The sequence below is a fragment of the Saimiri boliviensis genome, chromosome 10 (assembly GCF_048565385.1).
Source record: "Saimiri boliviensis isolate mSaiBol1 chromosome 10, mSaiBol1.pri, whole genome shotgun sequence".
NCBI lineage: Eukaryota > Metazoa > Chordata > Mammalia > Primates > Cebidae > Saimiri > Saimiri boliviensis.
The window spans coordinates 93,148,713-93,163,481 of record NC_133458.1 but is presented as its reverse complement, the minus strand read 5'-3'; the positions used below and the strand labels follow the sequence as shown (position 1 = coordinate 93,163,481).

The 14,769-nt window shown below is 34.9% G+C and overlaps 1 protein-coding gene across 1 annotated transcript in view; it reads left to right on the top strand.

Annotated features, from left to right (window-relative positions):
- SKAP2 (src kinase associated phosphoprotein 2) overlaps window positions 1–11,330 on the top strand; it is a 207,253-nt gene extending 195,923 nt beyond the window's left edge. The window contains exons 12-13 of the mRNA XM_003935148.4: window positions 8,184–8,285; window positions 8,721–11,330. Of these exons, the coding sequence (XP_003935197.1) occupies window positions 8,184–8,276 (93 nt within the window). The 3' untranslated portion in view covers window positions 8,277–8,285; window positions 8,721–11,330. The remainder of the gene's footprint in view (window positions 1–8,183; window positions 8,286–8,720) is intronic.
- Window positions 11,331–14,769: the final 3,439 nt, after the last annotated feature.

The following is a 14,769-nucleotide window of genomic DNA, read 5'->3' as shown; positions in this document are numbered from 1 at the left end:
AACTTTAACTTTTTTTCCATATCACAGGCTAATTGTAATTATCACATCCCAGTTCTAAACAACAGTGAACCATGTTATTGATAGTATCTTTATATAATTAAATCTTGTATAGATTATCAAAATTATTTTGTTTCCTAATCAACAAATATTTGATGAACACTCATGCAAAGCACTATTTTGAGCAGGATCCAGAAAAGCCACAAAGTGTTATTCTGGGATACTGCAGTTGAGTTGAAGAGAAGACCAATGCATAAAATAGGTAATAGTAAGAAAACACAATGTAGGGTATCAGTGTTGTAGTGCTGGAGAAGCCAAGAAGAAAGGGAAGTCAGTAAATCCTGGAGTAAGTAAGTAAAGAAAGATTCATAAGGAAATGGAACTTGAACTGGAACTTCATGTATGAATGGAGTTTATTTATGTAACAAATATGAATGCTTATTTTCTATGTCTCTTACATATGAAACCCAGAAGAACGGCTGTACTGTGGAAAGGGGCGGATGGGGTCCTATTGATGAAAGGGGAGCATAGCCCCAGTAGACATCAGTAATTCAGGATCACTTTTTTTTTTTTTTTTTTTTTTTTTTTTTGAGACGGAGTCTCACCGCTCTGTCACCCAGGCTGGAGTACAGTGGTGCAATACTGGCTTACTGCAACCTCTGCCTCCCAGATTCAAGTGATTCTCCTGCCTCAGCCTCCTGAGTAGCTGAGATGACAGATGCCCGACACCATGCCTGGCTAATTTTTTGTATTTTTAGTAGAGATGGGGTTTCACCACATTGGTCAGGCTGGTCTCGAACCCCTGACCTCAGTTAATCCCCCTGCCTTGGCCTCCTGCTGGGATTACAGGTGTAAGCCACCATGCCCGGCCAGAATCACTTCCCTTTCCTTACTTTGGAGAATGGTAGGCAGCCAGAGAAACGCTGTGAGAAATCAACCTAATGTTTCCAAGCTAGTTTTTCTACCACATCTTACAGTACTTTTTCCCTTATCTTCTTCTGTACCTTTTGTGTTAACCATACTCTCAACTACATGCTCTTCCCTGAACACAGCACATTCTTTTATCTCTGCAGGCCTTTGCACATACCATGTATTATTCCTTTCATTATTCCTTCTGGAGTCTTAGCTCAGCTGTCACTTTCTATATAAAATCTCTCAGATCCTGCTGTAGAATTAGTTGCTTCTCTTTCTACAAAATTTTTCCCTCTCTCATTTAACATTCAATATGATGATTACATGTTTCTTGCTTTCTCTCTAAATTTTGAACTTCTTGAGGTAGACACTGGGTCTTAAGTATTTCTGTATCCTCAGTATCTTCACAGTATGGCAGATAGATGTTTACTATGTGTTTGCCAAAATACAGTTAAGAGCAGGAAATAATCCTGACTTCTTAAAAGAACTTGGAATGATAGGATCATAGAGTGAGGGTGACCTTAGTGCTAGCCCTTCACTTTATAGGTAAAGAAATCGAGGCTCAACATAATAGGGGAAAAAGAAATAAAAGCCCAAAGGAAAATGGATTACTCCTATGGAGACCTCAAAAGACAATGGTGTTTCTGTGGTTGTACGTCCACCTTGGTGCTGAGCTTCTTGGCAGCCAAACCAAAAAAGGGAGAGATGGGAGCTAGTAATTTCTTTTTCTTGTTTTTTGTTTTTTTGTTTTTGTTTTTTTGAGATGGAGTCTCGCTCTGTTGCCCAGGCTGGAGTACAGTGGCATGACCTTGGCTCACTGTACCTCCACCTCCCAGGTTCAAGCGATTCTCCTGCCTCAGCCTCCTGAGTAGCTGGGACTACAGGCGCCCGCCACCATGCCCAGCTAATTTTTGTATTTTTAATAGAGGTGGAGTTTCACCATATTGGTCAGGCTGGTCTTAAACTTCTGACCTTGTGATCCATCTGCCTCGGCCTCCCAAAGTGCTGGGATTACAGGTGTGAGCCACTGTGCTTGGTATAATTTCTTGTAATCATAAAGGAAGGATCTTGGCTTTTCCCAGCACTGGCTACTTTATTCTCACATGAATTTCTAGAATCTGCCCTGAATATCTGGCCTGAACAACTTTATGTAAATAAGTGCATAAGTGGTAAGTTTTGGCCTCAACACAAATTTTTTATAGTAAATATAATAAAAGATTTCATAAAGGTAATTCCATGAGGGTCCAAATGTATGATAATTAGACTTATTGATTTATATTAAGTATATAAGTAGACTATTGTACAGTCTCAATGAAGAATATAAATATAAACCAAAAAAATCATCCCTAAAGAAACTTTGGGATTGCCCAAGGTCACAAAGCTAGTCAGCAACAGAGCTAGGATGAGTCTCTGTATCTTCTGAGAAGGTAAGATGGAGGAGCTGGAAAAACCAGGAGATTTTCCATTCTACCTGTCATTCTGTTTTTTGCCTTTGCAGAATTCTGCCTTAACCTCTTTCAGTGCTTACAAATAAATTAAACCGAATTTTTTCTAATAACAAGAATTTGTTGGTCCTTGTTCCAATGGCGACAAATGCCTTCTTTCTGCACATAGGATTTAAGCTTTTTAAACAAGGCACATCCCATGTACTGCATTTGAAAACATGGTGGCAACAGCTTGCCACAGGTCGGAACAGCATGCTGTTTCAGATCGCTCACTCAGCTAGCACATGTAAATGCTTCAGAACAAATGCTTGTTTAGTCACAACTACAATTCTTAATGTCTAATATACACAAAAGAAATGGTATTACTATTGGAAATTATATTTCTTAAGAAAATATTTAGGATAGTAAACTGTTGCAGCATTAAAAATGAAGACTTAGTCTATTTCATCATCCAGTGCCTATTTATGAAACATCTTTTATATGTCCTGCAGTGTGGGGCATACAGATTAAGTGTAAGTCCTTCCTGTGATCTCAATGAGTTTGTACTTTATTTTAGTTGAAGGAATAAAACTAATGTACATAAATTCAACTGAGGAATGAACGTTTAGCTTGAAATTAGAGATATAAATATGGATTAGCTAATTCAGAGAAAAATTCATGACAACCAGGTTAACTTGAGTCAGGTCTTAGTCACTGGACAGGATTTGGCTGAGAGAGGGTAGATGTCTCTGGGAAGGGAGCATGGAAGGGAGCACTGCATACAGAGGTAGAATGAGTGTAGTGCTGGCTAGAAGAGTGACAGGAAAAGGTGGCTAGCAGGGTGGGAACAAGCTAAAGTCTGTAGTTAATGCAGCGGAGAGCTAGTTTAAGTTCTTGAGCATCAGGGTAAACTGATGAAAAGAATTTCTGGGAAGAACAGAGAGGCAGCATTGATAATGTAGTAGTCTGGGGCAAGGTGATGAAGGCCTGAACTAGTGGTGCCAGTGAGAATAAAGTGGAATGGGTGAACCTGAGAACAGTTAATAGAGTTATGTATCGGTAGGTAAAATACTGTACACTGAACACCGAAGTCACTCTATACTAAGCATGACATGATCTTCTTCACCTAACATTATGAGTCTGAATGTCAGTTTTTACTGTATGGTATTATAATTGTTGACTTTGTAGAAAGTTGAATTAAATATATCATGACTCAGGGATAGAAACTAAAATTTGTTATGAGAATTAAATTCTATCAGCTTCCTTGTCTTTGTCTCTCTTGCTTTAAAAATGGAGTATACACTGCAAGGAGAAAAAAACAGTAATTCTTTGAATTAGAGGAACTCAAAGTCACACCTGCATAGTAAATTACAAAGTAATGAGATTGATCTTCATACACCACTAGGGAACTTAGCGTCTTCAGTCAGGTTCCTCAATAGTGGTGCTCAAACATCATGGAGGTCCTTGGAGATTGCGTCAGTTTCCTCATTTAACAGATTAGGAATCTACGATTCAAGGAGTTAATGTGTAGATAGTAATAGTAAAACACGGAGGTTGTACAGTTCCTACTGTGCATTTTAAAGAGAGCCTTCTGAAATGATGGATATATGAGAAATGAGAGGATTATTACAAAGTTTCTTATCAGAGTTAATAAAAGAGACTAAAGAGGTAGCCTTGATAAAAGTATTTATACACTTTAAATAGGTATCTAGTCTTTATAGTACTACAGTGATTATGAATAAAGATATCACAGTGAAAACTTGGAAAACACCAGTCAAGTCCATTGGTTCTTAAACTTACTGTATTTTATATTTTGTGAATAAAATTACTTTCATTTTCACAAAAGGCTGATATGTTTTGAAGCACAGATACGTGTTTGGAAAAAGAACACAAAAATTTTTGCAAACACCTGTTGCTTTCAAACACATGGGTAACTAATTTCTGAAAGGGCTAATACATCATTAAATCTTATTAATGTTCCAGGTTTCTGTTAAGTCAGCATTCTTTTACTGTATTATTGGCAGAAAGTGGATTAATATACTCAAGAAATGACAGTCATGGTGCTGAAAAAGATTTAAGTAAATGTTGGGTCCTTATATAAATGTAAAATAATATACCAGCAGAGAAAGAAGATTTAGTTGACTAAATATTAATATTATGTTGGATAAAGTCTCTGTTTCACTTTATCGTAACTAGTCCTTTTTCCTGCCTTCTTATCCAGTCACTCTTATTGCTCAATAAATATTAATTGGGGTCTAAAATTTCAACTACAAAATAAAACAAGTAAAATGATTTCAGCGTTAGGAAAACTGAAAACATGGGTGGTAGATCATAAGCATTCACTACCGCCTTAATATTATTTTCTCGGATTACTGGGCAAGTTTGCCTTCTTTTGCTTCTTTGATTGCCACACTACATTTTGCCTTGAAGCCATCCATTTTGCAGATACTGAATTTCTTTTGAGTACGATTTTTATACAATAAGCATCACCACACTTCTGGATCTTGATAGCATTACTGCAGGAGGAGAAAGTAGCTTTGTGTTAGTAATTACCTAACATTGTCAGAAGCTGACTGCAGGCCTCTTTCCAGTGATAACAGAATAACCGCATAATGTAGCTTTATAGCACGTGATTAATAGAAAATAATTACATGTCCTACAAAGGGATGCAATATTTCTTATAAATTGACTAGAATGCTTTCCTGTAGATTAAAGGACTCTTCATTATTTTATCAGTCCCCCTGAAGTACAGTCACTGCCTATGTTAGCATTTCAATTGATGTTAAGAGCTGAATAGGTGAAGGATACCAGATGGCAGACCTCCTTGTACCTGAGAACTGTGTTCCATAAAGATTACATGATGCTTCCTAACCTTTCAAAGATTTAGACGACAGCCTGGTATGGTTTGTCTCTTTATTTTTTGTTTGCTAAGAAGATAAGGTTTGAGAGTTTTCATTTTTGTTTTTTAAATGATCCACCTGTGACTTTATAGAACAATACTATAATTAGTCTGTGGACTGCAAAACAACATTGTATCGGTTGCATTATTTTCCACTGTCTAAGTAATATATCATGCATAATCACATTTGTTTGGAGGTGGCAAAGAGCAAAGGGAAAGACAGGCAGATTTTCTTTTTCAAAAGGAAATCTTGCATGATATTGAATGTTCAGGCCAAAGTTTAGAATACTGTATTCCAAGGAGCATTTTCATTCCCATTTATAGGCTGCAAATGGTTTAATTGGGATTCATGTTGCTCAGGAGGCTCATACAGAGAATAGTCATGATGAAAGTAAAAGCTCCTGTATTTGCAGTCTTGTCAACATACTCTAATGGCTGCAGCATAAATCCATACATTTGCCTCCTATGTTTTTACCTCACTACATTTGATTGTAATGCATTAATTCCAAACAGGAGTATAATTTGCAATTCTTTACAAATATAAGGTAATAAATATTCTCGTCTTTAACCCTTTTTTGATTTAAATCTGATATTTTAGAGTATTTTTATGAACCATATATTTCATATGTTTTTCAATTATGTTAAACTAACTGAAGCATTTATTTTAGTCTAAACCCTTTTTCTCCCTAGAGTGCTACTTTTAAGGGATTTGTTTATAGGTGATTAAGCTCCTCCCTGCTGTTTACCACTATGCTTTCTATTTAATAAATCTTTCTGTTCTACCACAGCACAGAATCCTCTCAAGTGTGAAGTCTGTCCTTCGTTGATGTAATTTCTTGGTAACTAATTTCTTAAATTTGGGTGTGAGTAGCTTTTTGAAAATAACATGCCTTTAGTTGATAGCATAGACTATGTATGACCAAAGTAGAATATTATAAAGTAATAACTTTCTGGCTTGTAATTTGAATCTAAACATTGATCCCCAGATTGAGGGCCATTCTCTGGAAGCAAGTTTAAGCCAATAATATGTTGTCTCACTGAATGATTTCTATGTCTATTATTGGGGAGCAGGGGGCTAGTTCCTTTTCTCATTCCAAATAATCAGTTTTAAAAATTTTCTATCGACATTGGATAAGAGCTTTAACATTGAGACCTACCCTGTTAATTATCCATTTTGAAATCATACAATAGTCTGATGGTTAAGTACGCTTGTTTTGTTAAGCATTAGGCTCCAATTGTATTCATTGCCTTAAAAATAGAAAAGAGCAGTTTTACTAGGTACCTATTAAGATACAATGGTTGCTAATCATGACTTTCAGTTAGTATTTTCTTCTGATAAATATGTCCTACAGAGATTATAGCCATCATTGGGTTCTGGGAATCAGAGTATCCTCGTTGTTTAGACAGTTTTGTCTACTAAGTTCACACCATCAGTGAACTTTAAAAGTTTAAAACTTAAAATCTTGAGTTTATTGCCTAACAAGCCAGAGCTGTGCCCTCAATAGAATAAGAATTGCAGCAGTGGTCTTTTCTTCCCTCTCCCCCTCCACTTTCTTCTTCCAAAAAACCTAATCCTGATACTGCCCACTGTTTGAAAAAGTGCCTATAAATTTTATCCTGTAATCTCTATTGATAGATGACATATCAATTCATACACGCTAATGAAATGCTACATTTGTATTAAAGAACTGCCTAATTTTCCTTTCTGATCATCAATAGCATACTAATCAATACAAATGTTAAGTCTGTACTAGTATTAACATTCCCTCCCCACATATAACTCAATATGCATATGCACATTTATCTATGACTCAGACACTGGAAAATCATAACCTATTGAATGACTTTTGAGATTGATTTTAAAAATTTATCTTATATAAAAAATTAAATTTGAGCACTACAATCCTTGTGAAGAGTATTGCTTTTGGAAGATATTATTCTTGAAACTTGTAATTCATTTTACTTTGTTTGTATCTCACTACACATAAATAAATTTGAGACAAAAATACATTAGTCAATCTGGCAGACATATGAGACCAGTTACCGAGTATTCACAATGCCTAAAGCAGTGGCGTATCTGTCAAAGGAGGAAAAAGTGGGAGAAAAGGAGGCATAGGTTTGCTTATCTCACGTTGCAAAGTAAATGCAGAAGTGACTCATCAATCATTGTGTTTTAGAGCTAGATTAATATTTTGGCTTTATAACTTGAGATACTTTTATTTTCTATTGATCTTCCACTGTAAGGGTGACTAACACAACCTTTAAATTCCTTCTACCTATCTATCCTTTATCTAAGGTAGTTTATGGTCAATAAAAGGAATGATAAATGCCTTAGGGAAACTATTTTAAAGGAACCTATTTGTGAATTATTTTTTAAGCAGCTTTTTGGTATTTTTAGTGTTTCCTTATTTTCTAATTATCTATTAAAGTGTGTATGTTAGATTTTCTTAGGAAGGGGCACACCTCTATCAACATTCTAAATCATTTTAGGTCATATAAGTTTAAGAAATAAGTAGTTTATTGTAAAAAAGTTTATTGTAAAAAATTATTTTATCCTCTCTAGATGATAAGCTTCTTGAAGGCAAATATAGTATTATTTGCTTTAACCTTCTATGGCCTCTAACACATAAAAGGTGTCCCCAAGCTTTGTGGAGAGAGTCTGTCCCTGAGAGTAGGCTTCCTGAGGTAGTTTCATTTTCTAAGTTTTTATCATGAGTGATAGTTTCTGTGTTCTCTGCCCAGTAATAAACAGGCTTTGTGTTATACCTTAATTTAAATTGTTGCCTAAAAGCATTTTAAAGTGTCCAGAAACAAAAAGATGAAAATGTTCCCATTTGCAGCTCAAGCTCTTTTAACTTTATAAATAAAATGAGATTTCTAAGAAGTTGCATACAAACAACATTGTACTTACACCAGTCTAAAGGTTAATATTGCATATTGTTTTCAATTAGGAATACAATAGATATGGCTGGTGGGTAGGAGAAATGAAGGGAGCCATTGGCTTGGTGCCTAAAGCCTACATAATGGAGATGTATGATATTTGAGAGTCCTGGGTAAGTACATTTTAATCCAATATTCTGTAATAGCTCATATGTTCTCTTGGTCTCTCGTTAATGAGTCTTTTTGCCTTTTTAAAAGTCTTTAGAGTTTTCTGATAATACAAAGATTGTGCCCCTAAATCTTTTTTGTTTTGTTTGATCTGGTTTAATTTTTAAAACATAAATTTTTAAAATAAAAACTTCATGGAATTTACTTTGGAAATGAATAGATTATTTAGAGACAGTTCCTTTGATAGTAACCAGCTGTTTTCCCAAACTTCTTCCTCTTCAATAAAACACCACTTTTATGGCCTTTCTGAAGAGTTGAATTGACAAAATGTTGAGTAAAAATAATTTTTCCTTGGCTAAAAGTGTAATTTTTTTAAGCAGGAAAAATCAAGTTTCAACTGAATCAAAAAATTAAAACAAAGCTTTTCCTTTCTCCTGCAGAAAAGGAAGATTCTTCTGCTTGTCTGCAAATGCTTTGGATTTAGAAGCATCATAAAGCACTGAGACAGCTCCTAACTTCTCTTTGTTTTGTTAAATATCACTTGTCTTTGACTGTTACTTTATGCAGTCACTCATTAAAATATTCCTCTGATGTGAAATTAAATGAAGGGTATTAATGTAAATTTGATGCAAGCAGTAAAGTTATACCTGTTGCTATTTTGCAAAGAAATAATTATAGTTTTTATTTACCCATTTGATTTGTGTGAAGAATTCATCACTATTTTATAGGTACTATATAGTCTACTATAGTATAGTAGTCTACTATTGCTACTTCTGAGTTGTAATGTTTCTTAATCATTGGACCTAAGTTAGTTTTAGAGTGTAATATATAATTTCATGGCATTTTAAATTTAATATATCACACAAGTATTTTTGGTAGATGCTAAAGAATGTGGTTGCTAAACAAAGAATGCCAAAGAATGTTCAAGCTTTTAGATAATTTATTGTTAGTATTTATTTTCACACAATAGTAACATGTTTTTATAAAAGAAGTTTGACAGATTGGCACATGTACGTCCTATTAAATATAGCCACAAGAAAGAAAAAATGATAGAGTTGCAAATAGCAGTGTGCTGTCACCTGCCACACAAGTGCATACCAGAAGTATGATTTGTGCAAAGCATTTTACCATACAAATATCCTGGTTTGATGATGGGCCTGGCAACATTTTCTACTGTACTTTTGTTAAAATTTAATCAAACAAAAAAATTCGTATGAACCTCCATCCTACCACTCACAAAATGGTATAAAGAATCTCCCAGCCTGGTCAACATGGTGAAACCCTGTCTCTTCTAAAAATACAAAAAAATTAGCTGGGCTTGGTGGCGCACCTGTAGTCCCAGCCAGTCAGGAGGCTAAGGCACGAGAATCGTTTTAACACAGAAGGCAAAGGTTGCAGTGAGCTAAGATCGCACCACTGCACTCCAGCCTGGATGACAGAGCGAGACTCCATCTCAAAAAAAAAAAAAAGAAGAATCTCAACGTATTCTCAAAGTAAAAAGGCATAACCAAACACACTCTTATCCTGCCTTATTCCTATACTATTTATGTCCCACCACAGAATAGCAGATCTGAGTCTTTTCTATATATTTCTCAGAGCACTGAAAAGAAAAGAAATGTTTGGAGAGGAGAGTGTAGAAATCCCAACAGTAGCATGTACCAAGAGGTGAGTAGAAAGGTAGTGTTAGCCTGACATTATACTCTGTGCGCCTGAACAAGATTTGTAGAATCATATATATAATTTGCCTTTTCATGTATATTTGAAATCAGAGGTATTTAAAATGCCTGTAAGATACCAATATAGCCTTAATATATGTCAAAATGCATTGCTGACTGGATAATTATTTGGAATACACATAATCTCCTAATATTGAATAATTACTTGTCAGGTATTATCTTTATGGAACTTTTCAATGTCTTTGCTTTATGAAGATTCTAACCATGCATTTGAACTGGTAATATTTTAAAATCTCCATTATTTATGTAAAACTGTTTACAAGCAGTGTTTGAGAAGGTCTGTTTTACCATTATCCCCTCAATATCATGATCATCCAATCTCAAATGTAAAAAATGAAAAAAAGAAATTTGACATTAGGGATTGTGAGTAAACAAATTTATATATATAGACATTGTGAAGTTAAAGTTTTCAAAAATTACATTTGTGCAGTTGTTACTTTTTCCACACAGTGTCACTGAAATAGACTGAAATAATCTTGGCATAAGTTAGACAACCAAAGATGAATTTAGCGGACTGGTTTGAGCAGCTGAAAAGCCAAAGCCGTTGTGTTTCCAATGACAAGGCAGCCTTTGTGGGTTTGGGTTTGTGGTTCAGGCTGAAAAGAAATTTTTATTCCTAAGCCAGTAGATGGCAGCAGCTTTTCACTGCAGACAAAACCACTTGAAACCCCTCCCCCACGGCACAAACTCGCCCGTGATGGAAAACGTTTAGGTTTCTGCCTCCTTTTACAGTTAATCCAGGAGAGGGAGTCCTTTGCCAACTGATGACCAAATATTCCAAGCCAGATAGTCTCGTCAACAGTGACAGTACAGAAAAAAGGTGTTATTTCTATCCAGAACTCCTCTGGCTTTGTTCTTTTTAAACTGGAATATAGGTGGGAGACATAAGAAACAAGACTTCAAACTGGAGTGACAGGATAAATAATCATTACTTTCAATTCATGACTGCTCTATATTCATTTGATGAAATCATTTGTATACAACTAGGGAGAAAGTTTTCTTTACACCCTTGACAATACATCACATACACTTCAAGATCATAATAATATCATTAATATGAATTTAAACAACATGGCTTGTTAGAAAATATGCTAATTGCTATGTTCTCATTATGTTTGCTTAGCTTTTATTTGTTTTTCTATGAACAGTTAGAGAGCTAATTTTTTTCAAAGGTGATTGTAAGTCATATTTTATATAGCATTTTGCTTGATTATTTGCTCTGTACTGAATTTGTACTCTATTGCCATTAGATCTTACAATAATGTTCCACTCTGCAAATTTTTAAGGTTCAAATAAAGTTTAATTGTTTGCAAACTGTTATGATGCTAATAATTCAACAGCCTGCTGTGTTACTAATGAAATTACTTTGTTATGATTAATTTGGAAAATAGTGTGTTGATTGTAGTAATTAACCACAACAAGGTGAAGTAAATGATTCTAATGCCATCTGGCCTCCAAACTGAATGAAGAAATGAAATAGGGCTGTCATCTGAATTTATTCAAAGAAGTCAGGATAATACAAATGACTTTCATTGCTACAGGATTTATACTTAACATAGCTCACTCCTCACTATTTTTGCCACTTTGCTGCATATGACACTTTTATGGAAAAAGAATGTTGATTAGTCCAGCAATTGTTTTGAATACTTGATTTTATTGTAAGCTGATGATTTCTACTCTGTGCTAATTTAATTACAGATAATTACATAAAGTATTATAGGACCATGGGAAAAAAAAGTCACTTTTCATCCATGTGTAGGTGAAATCTATATATGTGGGGTTTTGTTTTTGTTTTAGCTTTTTTGTTTTGCTTTTTGCTATCAGTATACAAACACTTTGAATATAGCCTTGCATAAAGATTAGGGCTACCATGCAAATGTTTCTTAAATATGTACAGTCAAAGACTCACTCTTAGTTCTTGTGATTTATACTTTTTATATAATTTTATGTAATTTCTCCACTCTACTACTTGCTAGTCATTCATTGACTGGTACTATCCAGGGTCATAATTTAAAATAGAACTCAGTTATATATTACAGATTCAGATTTGCAGTTAGAAGAAAACTAACCCTAATATACATGTTGTTTAAGAGCTTGAACTTCATCAGTGAGACTGAAGTGAAGCATTGTGAGAATTTTTAAGTTCTTCTAAATTTCAGATAAATCAATCATTTGTATTTCATTTGTTGGAGTTATAGACACACACCATATAGAGATCACTTTTACTTCTCTTAAGTAGATTCAAGAATATTGAAAAGCAATCCACATGGTAAAAAAAAAAAAAGAGGTAGTGAAGAGTAGAGATCAAAACATGATCAAGCCATGGAAACATGGCTTCATTCAAAGTTTGAAAGAATACGCTCTGTGTGTGTGTGTGTGTGTGTGTGTGTGTGTGTGTGTGTGTCTACACTAAATATAAAATAAAAACATTTGATGAATATGGCCTTATTTATTAGTAATATATTTAGTATTCAAAAATACAGAGAAACAAATTCCATGTTAAAATATTATTATACATGTTTAATATACACTCAAATGCATAAGTTTATCATCTGTATTGGGAACAAGGGATTTCTAGACATCTCAGCTTTAGCCAACTTATTGTACACATACTGCCTTATAGTTGAGTTCTTCCAGAATATCTGTTAGAACCCATGATAGTATAATATTTTGTTATAAGATAAATCTTTAAAAATTATATGATCAGTGTAGCATGAAATGACATTTCATTAATGCTGTGTTTGAGGGACTTTTTCTGCTAGTAGAATCTGTTCTATCATTACTTATATACAAACATATTATTTATTGCCAGCATGGCACAAAGTGCATAGTGTAGATCCAGTAAATATTTGTTAATTAACTGATTTGGCACCCCACAATATCTCAAGACCTGAAATTTAAGAAGAAAAGAGCTTGACTACTAAACCCAGTAGGGAAAATGCCTTTATACAGTTAGTATATCCTATAATACCATCAATGAGTAGATTAGATTTTATAGTTGTTAACAGAAGTAGTGAGATTGTGAATAATAAAAAAGTTGAGCTGTGGTAGATAGTCCTTAGATGTTTCCTTCCTTTCTTTCCTTGTGTTCAATGTTGTGACCTCAAATAAGGGGCACAGGTGCCTCGGGCAGCTTGGGGCAAGTGATCTACTTTCACTTTCCAGTGAAATCACTGCTGCCCTGCATTCTACTTGGGTAATATCTGAGAAGCCTTTCCTGCATCTGTTCATGACAGCTAGAAAGTGAGAAGTGCAAGTAAGTGAGAAGTTTCATAGTCACTGCCAAATCTAATCATAATTTAGCTTTTGTCCTTTTTGTTAACTTTTACTCCCTATTTAAAGTTGTATGATTATGTTAACTTAAGTGCTTTGAGTCCCTAAGATGAAAGGAACCATAAATGCAGAAAGTAGCCTTAGACACACCACTGCTCAGTTTAGGTGTGCAGTGTTGAGAAAGGGGCTGGGAGTTAAGCAACCTAAAACACTTGAATATTTGCAAAGGTGTAAATACAGAAAAAGCTCCTGAAGCCCATCTCTTAAGTGCCTTTCTTAATGCTGGAACTTTGGAAGGCGTTCGCCTAGGTTTCTCTCTTTTTTGTTTTTTGTTGTTTTTTTTTTTATCCATTACTTGGAGAAGTAATATAGCACAGCACTTGTCTATCTTCTGTTTATTGGCTTCAACTTCGTAATATAAAAATATCACTCCTGCTAGAGTAAAAGCAGGTGCCATTTTGTAGCTTGAACTGCAATTTACTTCTTGTTTGAGGAAAGTGTCACACAAGTACTCTCAAAGGAGAAAATTAATGACACTAGTATATGCTGGTTAAAGACAACTGCTTTAGTGGAAGAGAAAATTCCAACAAAATAAGCAGATTCTCATACACTACCCTCCCTTCCTAGCCCCCATGAAGTCCATTTAGAAAACCCTGTGTCCTTTATCATGTCAAATGTGATGATACCAATTTAACTAAGACTAGTAATAGTAATAGATAACATTTACTGAGTGTTTGCTATTTGTCATGCTGTTCACTTTTCATTCAATTCTTATGACAACCCTATGAGGTAAGTTGTTACTCATTACCATTTTCCCGATTAGGAATCAGGCCAAGTAATATGTTCCCAAAGCCTTAGGCTAGTGAGTTTCCTAACCAAGCCTCACACCAGCCTCCTTCTATTCTGCTATGCAGTACTGTGATGAATTAAACACTGAACTAAATACTTCAATTTTGTATATAATAGCCATACAACAAATGCTTGTTGACCACTGATGATGCCACCATTTCTATAAAATAATCTGAAGCACGTGAAAAGAATCATCCAATAATTGACAATTGGATAGCTGATTTTGGCTGATTTAGTCAGTAAAGCATACCATGATGATCATAACAAATTCAAAGCAGCTGATCTACAATGGAGACTAAACTTCTATGCAGGAACACTTGACCTTCCAGTCCAGATGAAAACAGGAAGTCAATCAAAGCAGCAGAGTCCAGAGGGGACACCAGGCCAAAGTGACCCTTTTCTGAGGACCTTTTCCTATCCTCTCTACCTCCTCCACTGTGAAGCCCAGTAAACTGACCAGCCAGGGGAGCCTTGAAGAGGACTGTAAATCCAGCTGCTTCTGTCTCAAATAGTTGTTTTTTCAGGGGATGGGTTTTAATTGATAGGTGTAAAAAAAATGGTTTAAAGGATTATTAAAAGACTGTACAGTCAACCAACTTCGTTGTCAAACGTGTATAATTTTGTGACTGAG